Source organism: Actinia tenebrosa, unplaced genomic scaffold (genome assembly GCF_029948245.1).
Source record: "Actinia tenebrosa isolate PJP-AT-01 unplaced genomic scaffold, QUT_ActTen_1.0 PGA_scaffold8__29_contigs__length_14323225, whole genome shotgun sequence".
Classification (NCBI taxonomy): Eukaryota; Metazoa; Cnidaria; class Anthozoa; order Actiniaria; family Actiniidae; genus Actinia; species Actinia tenebrosa.
In genome coordinates, this window is record NW_028292585.1 from 6,761,279 (window position 1) to 6,771,435 (window position 10,157).

At 34.7% G+C, this 10,157-nt stretch overlaps 3 protein-coding genes across 5 annotated transcripts in view; 1 reads left to right on the plus strand and 2 right to left on the minus strand.

Moving 5' to 3' along the window:
- Positions 1–10,157, minus strand: part of LOC116295004 (usherin-like) — a 64,563-nt gene that overhangs the window by 20,035 nt on the left and 34,371 nt on the right. The window lies entirely within an intron of this gene.
- Positions 40–1,340, minus strand: LOC148905064 (uncharacterized). The gene is made up of 3 exons (XM_089024315.1): positions 1,202–1,340; positions 651–831; positions 40–316 (listed from the first exon to the last, which is right to left on the minus strand). The coding sequence occupies exons 1-3, from the start codon at positions 1,255–1,257 to the stop codon at positions 83–85; spliced, it is 471 nt and encodes a 156-aa protein (XP_088880441.1). The 5' UTR covers positions 1,258–1,340; the 3' UTR covers positions 40–82.
- On the plus strand, positions 1,787–7,472 carry LOC148905065 (uncharacterized). Of its 3 annotated transcripts, XM_089024296.1 has the most exons (16): positions 1,787–2,037; positions 2,133–2,272; positions 2,414–2,446; positions 3,071–3,106; positions 3,471–3,524; positions 3,818–3,877; positions 4,361–4,399; positions 4,603–4,638; positions 4,748–4,789; positions 5,445–5,492; positions 5,985–6,032; positions 6,154–6,221; positions 6,300–6,385; positions 6,668–6,753; positions 7,195–7,286; positions 7,396–7,472. In XM_089024296.1, exons 1-15 carry the CDS (start codon positions 1,787–1,789, stop codon positions 7,248–7,250), a joined length of 1,083 nt encoding a protein of 360 aa, XP_088880422.1. In that variant the 3' UTR covers positions 7,251–7,286; positions 7,396–7,472. The 3 variants fall into 3 exon arrangements, with proteins under 3 accessions (XP_088880422.1, XP_088880424.1, XP_088880423.1); XM_089024298.1 differs by lacking the exon at positions 4,748–4,789 and having other exon boundaries at positions 7,396–7,468; XM_089024297.1 differs by lacking the exon at positions 2,414–2,446 and having other exon boundaries at positions 7,396–7,468.

A 10,157-nucleotide genomic window follows, 5' to 3' on the forward strand; every position in this document is an offset into this window, starting at 1 on the left:
AGGAATAATTTATTACACCCATGTATCAACCGCACTTTACTGATCTGTTTTTTATTGGCTTGGTTGTATCTGTTGAGAAAACTTACGTCAATAATACATCCACGGGTTGCTTGGATGAAAAAAGCTCGAGGTGGACCTCTAAACTTGAATTTAGGAGGAGCATCAACCTCCAGACCTGGCCCATCTTCTCAAATAATGGACTCCGCAGTGAAACGCATTGAGAGCGTCTCATATGCAGAGCCAAGTTGTCAATGGTCCAGCAGGTGGACCACATACCACATGGTCTAGGCACATATCGCTTTCCAGCATCCGCTGACTGAAAGACCGGAAAAATGTATTTATAGGTGATTCTGAATATCAATTATTATGAGGCCAATTATTTAGGGCAGGGGAAAGCGTTCATTTTGAAAAGTCTATTCAACTCGCTCAATCCTTGACCAATTCGCTTCTATCGGATAGAAAAGGAATGATTGAAAATGATATAGACGATTGCATTGACTCTTTATTATGTTTTCGATTTACGTTCTCTTATACTATCTTACAAATACAGAGCTTGGGCGACCTGTGCTAAATTATGAAAATATACTCGCGTTGAAGCCGTAACCTCAGTGGTGTGAAGAAAATAGCAAACGAAGTTACAAACTAATTACCTTAAACTTTATTTGGTACAATAACTCTTCGTGCGCTTTGACCAGCAAGAGGTTGTGGTGGGCCAAAGAATTTTTAGCGTGCACCTCCATTTCCTCTGAGTTACCATGGAAGGTGCACAGTGGTACGTCACAAGGACGAATCCGTTCCTCGCAACACATTAAATGTTCCATAGCCGCACTCCTAAAATAGTAGTTAAGTTAAAAGAAAAACTCAGTGATTTTATATTCTATAAACTTTCACTCTTAATCACACATTTCTCTATCCTGCAGAGTACACTGCCAAAATTTCTAGCTAGTAGAGTCTCCCTCGTTGGTTCAAATATAATGTTCCGGGGAAGTTCAACAATAATAATTTTAATAAATAAACACATATAGTATTGACCATTATATTCGATACTTTGTACCAAGATGTTTTAAAATAAATTATAATTTTTATTGGACTTACGCCGTGCTCACATGTATGTCAATCGCCGAAGATAAGACTATTTAAAAACAGTTATAACTAAACTGATCATGATATACTGGTTCAGAGTAAAGGGATATCTACTCACATTTTTATTCTATGTTTGTCTTGTGTTTTTCTGAAGTATGGACAAATATTTTCCATATTGAAGAATTATGCGGTTTCTCTACTGTAAGGACTTGCAGCTACAAAAGACTGTTTTCAGCTTTCCCACGGGGTAATGAGGTCTGACGCAAGACAATTAGAACAAAGGGTATTTGTTAGAAGTATTTCGACACTTCCCTCTCTTGGTGTGAAATCACCTTTATTTCGGTTATTTTGTTAGTTTAGTTCTGTATGTGTGTATGGTATTTTGGTTTTAATCTTGCTTTGTTTTTGTAAATGATACATCGGTCCAGCGATAAGTACATCTCCTCGTTTCACATATTAAAGCACTGGCTAATATTATACATATTTTTTTCTCGGGCGTGTCCTATGTCACTGACGGATGGCTTTTCAATTGCAATATTTGATTTGAAATTTGATGATCATGTTTCCCGGATGTCATAAGTTTTTTTCTCAACTCCTTCATGAAAGCTACTCCCAACGAAAATAAACAGGAAGTTCTGGAATGTGTCAATGTATTAAAGCAGAGTGTACCGCCTAATTCACTATCGTATAGCCACCAACAAGCATGGACGGTTTTAGCTCAGATGACGCAGTGGATTTTTCGCCGCCTAAAAAATCCATTGGAAAAACGGTGATGAAATGGATAGTTGTAACAAAAAAGAAATTTGTCTCTGCTCCAAGGGGTTCTATGTGGGAAGACATGAAGACGAGCGGCGAAGCCAGGTACATAGGGATCAACACATTATGGACAGCCGAGATGTTAATGGACCAGCTTCGAGCTGTTTTCCCTTGTCTTCAAAGCAAAGAACGTAACCAGTAAGTCACTGTGAATCCAATTCTTCTTTTTCAAAACTACTTTTAGTTGATAAAAACTTCGTGAATATTAATACTTATTTTCTCCTTTCCATTAGAATCAGAGTTTTCAGAACAACCTCGCGCGGGAATATCTTTACAAGGCTATCAGAATATCTCCCTAACGCCAAGGAGCTGCTACAATTGTTTAAAGGGACAAAATCGCCAAGGATTTACCTTTACATGAAAAATAGCAAATGTATGATCAATATATTTATGAATATGTGTGATGTAAAGAAAAACTTGGACTTTGATATCCACATATATATCTTTGATATACATATCAGTTACACTGATATCTAACACCGCAATCAGTTAAGGTTTTAATTTGCAATTCCAGTTCCAAAACAAGGAATGGAAGTAGGTTGTAAAGGTGAGCAGGCTGAATTATTCGTCACACTCAGTTTGTTATAGCGGTTTCTTTACGTTGGGCACGGTTACAGCTCTTTTATAGTTCATTTGTGCTTTCAGTACTTGGATGTTACATGCTCCACTGTATGCTACCATCATAGAAGGATTACATTTTAAAATTACTTTACAATTTCATATATCTAGAAACTATATATAACTACTGTAGTTATAACTAGAATTTTTTAAACATTTGCATAATAATGAAATCCGGTTAAAAAAACCTAGCGCGTTCATCATTTCAGGAAAATAACGAAAGATTTTACATTTGTTGAAAGAGTATGAACAGGGATAACTTTAATGTTATATATGGTGCCTTGAATTCCACCTTTTATCTGTTTTTGTTAGAAACTGAAGTGGGGCTCCTGTGGAAACGAAAACGAGGTTCAATTTCAAGTGATAATTTCCTCTACAGTATAGTAGTGATGAAAACCGTCTTATATGCAAAGAAGCCATGATCACTCATACTTGTCTTTATTTATTTGCCAAAGCATTATATTTCAATTTTTATTGCCCTCCACTTTCATTTATATATACATTTTTATTCTTGTTTTTTATACATTAATGATTTTGTCTCCATTTTTCATAGGTTCACCATGGCTGTCAGGAAGCCAAAAAAATTCGTGTACGTATTAAAGTTTGCTCAGATCAGATAAAAAAATAAAGTTTATTTTCAAGCTTATAGGGTGAAGTCATTACACCTTTTAAATAGATATCAGACTAAGTAATGTTTAATAAACCTTAAAGTCCACTGTCCTTTTTTGTCTATTTAACTACTAATTGACTTATAATTTACTTCGTACATTCTACTAGGACACTATAAACAAAATAACATAAATTTTTTATCAACATTTTTATATTTCATTTTACATATATATATATATGTATTTTTTATATAAAGGCTTTTTTCCTCCCTCTTTCTGAAAGAAATGAGAAAAAAATGAGCCCTTGTTATAGCTAATTGTGCTATCTATTTTTCAATTTTGCAGCTGGAAAAAGTACCAAAAACGACACGAAAAAAGAAACTAATAGGAGTACTATCAGTAAGTATTTTTATTTTATTTAAAATGTTTTAAATAAAATTCCTTGTAGAATAGTTATTTATAAATAATTGCCTATTATACTACATGTATCTATATTTCAACTTTGTAGTTAGCAAAAGTACTAAGAATACTAAGCATGCCACAGCTGCAAAGAGTGTTATCAGTGAGTTTCTTCAATTATCTTCAAAGAGATACACTGACAGCATTAAGATTATAATGAACCAGTTATATATGTATCTCTCTTTTTTGTCTTAATTTTTGGTTTACGAGACTACATTTGTGTTCTTTTGCAGGTACACCATTAAAGTCTTTTCCTGGCCTAAGAGGATTAGCAGCCAAAAAAAATTTAACATGTATGTATTAGGTGTTTTCCAACAAAAAAAACTTTCTGGGGCTCTTTTTTCGTTATTCGATATGGTTCTATCTATATATTCATAACCATATAAATAAATGAATATTGATGAAAAAAGTTTTTTTGTTTTTAATTTTTTTTCATGTTATGTTATTCCTTTAGATTCAAATTGGTAGCCTAGGAATTTTTAGGAGGGGACATATATAGGAAACACCAGCTAGCAATCCCCATGACATTGTTTTGAATCCATTAGAAAGATAATGATTTATACATATATCATAGTTTAATAACTATTGTATTGTAATAATGTAGATGCCAGTGATTTTGAAGAATTAGATGATGGAGATAATGATAACATTGTTATGTGATTCCAATACTCTAAGAACTTAATTTTTTAGTTGTACCAGCTATATATTTTTGAAATCATTTGTTATTAAGATAACAAGTGCATATCAAGGATTAATTTATTTTATCCTTTTTATAGGTTTATCAGACAGTAGTGAAGAAAGCCCTGAACTTGGTGGTATGTTTTATCTTCTTATCTCTTCATTGTGTGCTTTCCAGTTTGGACCAAATCACTGGTCATAGGATAAACATTACCAACACTGCAGGGCCAATAAAGAAATAAAAACTTGCAAAAAAATAAAAAAGTTTGTAACATTTACATTGGTACAGTACATCATTGATTTTAATGATGTTATGTTATATTTCGTCTACCATTTTCAGGTTCATCTTCACCGTGGCTAGATGAATCAACTTCACGTAAGTTAAATAAAGTTACAATTTTGTTTTTGCTAACAGACTTCTAATCAACTATGCAGAATATATTTATAATAATATTTTTTTCGTATTTTTATTTCCCTTTAATTAGCAGCTGCAAACAGTCCTGCAACGCAATTGCCATCTCCATCATGTAAGTAATGGTATAGGCTTAGTTACATTAGACGTGCAATAACAAGTTCCATGGTTACTTTAAGATGCATATTTCAAGTTATTGTGGGATTGATAGACTTCAGTTACAAGAAAGGAATTTAATATCAGCTATAAAACTAGCAAAATATCATTCTAAACATAGCAACAACAGTGATATCTAGATCGGAAGGTCACCAGCTTAGTAGAGACCAGCTACATACCTGTGCAATAGTTAACTTTACCCTTCAAGAAGCATAAACCTAAACATGTTTAAAATGCTCATCTTATTGATGTCAATATAAGCCAGCAACCAGCAGATTGTACCACCTGTTCAACCAATTCGGTTCCCATTGTGTGTGAGTGTCAGCCACCTATTTCAATTTCATACCCACCCACCAAAAATGTTATTGACAACCCTGCATCTGTAAGCACTTTTTGCAACAACAGCCCTAAAGGTCCTATAATATGTACTGTTCATAGGAAGTTTTGTGTGAGAAATCCGAATGATTTTCCTGGAACTGAACTGAACATTTACAGTGTTTTTAATAACATATTCAATTCAGCCCTTTCATATGTTTTTTTAAATAGAAGACCCAGTTCTCTTAAAGAAAGAGTCACCATTCATTGATTTATATCTTTTGAATTGCTTTGATTAGATCCTAACCAGGTGCAATTTGTTCAGGATCGTGATGAAGGATTGGTTGGTAAGTGGGTGATCATGATTCATGCTTTAATAGGCCACAATGTGTTAAGGTTCGCTATGTCAGTGTTCATATGCTGCATGCCATGTTAGTTGACAGAAATTGAGAATCCTTTGCTTTACCATGGACTTTGAAATATTTGTTTTGCAGCAAAAAGCTTGCATGTGCATAGTAGTGACTGTGTGGACAAATATGTAAAAGACAGATAATTCAGATGTTTGATGAACGACTAGCTCTCACTTGAAAGTCAGGAAATTTGGCAAAAAGTGAAATTGATACGTGCTGTATGACAGAAGCAGCCATCTTGAAACCAAAATTCTAAATATTACAAATATAGTCATCCAAAGTCCTTATTCTCCATAATCTCCATAATGTTCCAACTCTGTTTAAGTACAGCTGTTATTTTTTTAGGTATTACAATTAAAAGCTTGTAACACCAGTTTTTATTTTGTTATTCCAGTTTATTAATTTTTTTATTCTGCTTCGTTACTTCAGTTGGTGAAATAAAAGAAAGCAGCATATTCAGTCATATAAATGAGTCAGGTATATATGTACACCATATCAATTCTATTTTGAAAGTAATAGTTTTTAATTGTTTTCCTTTACTATTACTAATGCTTTGTTATATTTTTCACCTTCCCTTTTTATTTTTTCCTTCAACCAGCTTCAGCATTGGATAGACTGAATGAAGTCAGTGGGCTTGTCATCCTTCCTGTGGATGATCTGGATGAGGTAGTTATAGGTTTTTTTCTCCATAGTTATATAATGTATGTCACCAAAGTGTATAAATAATGCTATTTTCATGTTCAGGCATGTCTCCAAGCCTTCCATCTACAGAGGCCAATGTTGTTTCTGATTGCTGAGGAGGAGAATGAAGATCTCCACAAATTCTTAAGGTACTATATATAGTGCTCTGAGGGCACAATTATTTTGATATGAGCATGATATATGACTGGTGACATTGTCGAACGTATGGGCTGACAAAAATGTCCATCCAGTCAAAACTTCCCATTTAGACATCAATGAAATATATTTTAACAAAGACAAATTTTTGGAAGCCATTTCAAAAAAAACTTGCACAGCATGTTGTTGCAGATATATGTTTTTGTTCTTATCATGCTTGTGAATATAAAATTTATTGGACAGTACATTTAGTAACAAACGACTATCACTACTAGATCACTCAGTAATTCTGCTGAAGAAATGGAAGGCGACTTTCCGCTAATTGTCTTCATACAGGAAGGCTCCCATGCAAGTGAAGAACGTAAGAAAAAATTATTTGTTGATTATTAGTATAATAGAGAAAGCAATGGTACGTTCCATAAAAAAACAATGTTCAATAGCTATATGCACAGTGATTTACAGTCATTGAAATGCTGTTACTGGCACTCACTATTGTAATATAAGGCGAGATAACTAGCTAAAATCTAGTGTGAGATGCCTCGGTGTTTCTAATGAAACAGTAATGATAAAAAGTTGAATTATACACCGTGAAAAGATGAAAAAACGTACTTTTTTCGTTTTTTTCATGTTTTCACAGTGTATAACTCAACTTTTATTATTACTATAACGTATAGCAGTGGAATTGTGCAGGGGGAAAAAAGTTGGGTATATAAACCATGGCCATTCATTTATATGAAATTAAACTAGTGTTTCATAATCGATTTATAAAATGAATTTCTTTTCAATCTGGATCCTAATGTAGTTTACAGAAAGTTCTCCATGAAAGGAAAAGGGAAGTTAATCCTTGCTTCCCTTTGAATAAACATGAAATGGAAATAAAGTTGATACAAACTGGTAAGTTTGCATGGTACAGTGATTATTATTTACACTTTTTGTATAATATAAATATTTATAAAATATATTTGACTTCATTAATAATGGAATGGTCACTTTTTTGTTGAAGGGTTTGTATATACACAAAGATTTGTAAATGCAATGGAGGAATTACAATATTCTAGACGCAAACCCCAACTGAAGTAAGTATTTTTTTTTAAACATTTATATTCTTCCCCTCCCCCCCCCCCCCCCCTCCCCAAAAAAAAATTAAGAGCCTGGGAAGGCTTGAATATGGAATATTGAAGGCAAGTTTTCTTGAGTGAAGACTAGATTGTAGGAACATTTAGTTTTTTTCAGCTAACAATAAAGCATACATTTCATTATTATTAATGTTTTGTTGTTGCTGTAATTTTATAATAATAATTTTATTGCGATGTTCATAGGAAAAAGAAACAAAGTAAACTATTGGTAGATGTGAGTATTACAAAACACAATTTAATTTAAAATTTACTTTTTGCATAGTTCTTAAATAGAACTAGCCATCCCATATTTTTCAATGTGTTTCCATATTGGTCGGCCTACAATTATTCTAGCAAAACTGGAAATTAATTGAACGTTGGTCCAAACACTGTCTAGATGGCTTAGTTTATAGATGAACATGTACCTGAATACTCCTTGAATTTGAATTTCAATACCTCAGCCAGCACTAATCCAGTAAATAATTTTGTTAAAGGTCAAACTTGATAGATTGGTTAGAAACTTTAAAAGGCATATTAAATTATTACGTTATTATTCTTTTCAAACAGCCGCATTATGTTCCTGACAGTGAAGAAGAGGAGGTAAGTGCTTTTGTACTTATTGCAGTTTCAGGGTTGAGTTTTCTTTACTTTTTTAAACACTTGGTGAGGAGGGCATCATCTTTGAATGCTTGAACCTCAAGGTGTGAGCATAAGTTAAGGGCATGCTTTGGGACTGGAAAATGGCCGCTTAAGTTTGGCACCCTGAGGGACTGGCATGTCTGCAGCATGCCTGGACCAGAGGGTGTCAAGCGGAAGCCAGGTTTGTACCCGGAGGGAGGCATGGACTGAAGGGACCGGGAGTGGTGTCAAAGCACAACACAGGGTTGGCACCCGGAGGGACAGGCATGGACCGCAGGGTGTCAAGCACAACACAGGGTTGCACCGGAGGGACATGCATGACCGGAGGTGTCAGTCACAATGCATGGAGGGTTTGCATCCACAGGAAGGGACAAAAAAAGCATGTCTGGTCAGGCATCCCTGGACTCGTAGGGTCACACAGCGCAGGGGGGCACCCGGCGTGACAGGCATGGACCGAGTGATCGTGGCACCATGCAGGTTGGCACCCGGAGGGACAGCATTCTGCCGCACCTGGACCAGGAGGGTGTGCTAAAGCACAAAGCATGGTTAGGCACCCGGAGGGACTGCATGTCCTGCAGCAGCCTGTACGGCGGAGGGTGTCAATTCACAAAGCACGTGGTGGCACCGGAGGGACTGGCCATTTCTGCAGCATGCATGACCGTAGGGGTCAATCCCACACGAAAACGCTGGATTGCATCCGGAGGTACTAGCCCTGGACTGTGGGTGGTGCAGAAGCAGCACGTCTAGTTTTGCACGCAGAAGGACTGGCATGTCTGTATTATGCCTTGGCGTGGATATTGTAGATAGTACAATTTGATGGGGGATTTTTGAACGGGGTTTCTGTGAATGTTTTAATTCTTGAATATTTTCATTTTATTTTTCAAATAATTATCTATTTATATTTCTTTTTATATAGTAGAGAATACTGCCTCTGTTGCTGCCCATTTTTTTCTTTCCCATTTCAGGTGGTTTTCAGCGGAAAACGATCCCAATGAATATGATAAAGGGAGATGACTCGACCTTACTACTTTTGTGATGGTAAATATGTCTATTATCATTCATAATTATTAACAAAGCTTATTACCTCAAAACATTCCAAAAAAGAAATAAAAAAATTAGTATAAACAATAAATTATAAGTACACAATTAATGTAGTTGGATATTTTTTCTTAATTTACAGATGACTTGATTGTGAACCTTAAACAACAAGAAAAAGAAAGAAAAAATGGTGGAAAGAGAAAAAAAAGGAAGAAAGGAAAAGGAAATGGAAGTCGAAATTAGGGAAAAGGAAAGGAACCAAGGAAAACGAAAAAAGGAAGTGAGAATGGAAAGAAGGACACGGGAAAGAGGAAAGGAAATGGGAGGAAATTGTACCAGTGAAATCGAAGAAAAGGAAATTTTATTAAATGGAAAGAATTGTAAACGGAAAGGGAACAAAGAAACCCGAGACGCCTCTAAATATAAGGAGAATATTGGATGGAAAGCTAAACGTTATTAATAATACTATCTACTTAATTCTCCCTGCTTTTTTTCATTTGTCCGGTCAAACAACTCGGTTTGTGGAGCGTCATAAGGCCCATCACCACAACATCCACGACAGACACATTCTTATGAAAAAAAAAATAATTTCCAAATATATATGCCATTGAAAAACTTTGATGTCCACTAAAACTTTCATTGGATTGGGATACCTTCTGTAACACCATAATCATTACAAAGCATTTTAAAAAAAGTACTGCTGCCATTTGTATATTATATGTTTCTGAATATGACAATTACAGTTTTGTATGAAATATGAAACGAGATTTTTTAATATATGAGTCTGATATTGCGATAATTACTATTTAAATTGACACATTGTGATAATGTCAAAAAAAATACTGTAGCAACTATAATTCCGTATTACAAGTTAATGCCACAAAAATAATAAATAATTGGTATACTAAGTGTAATAAACAAATAAAACGAGGTCCCTTACATTGCTCAAGATCAGCTCTGTGTTAATGTGCAA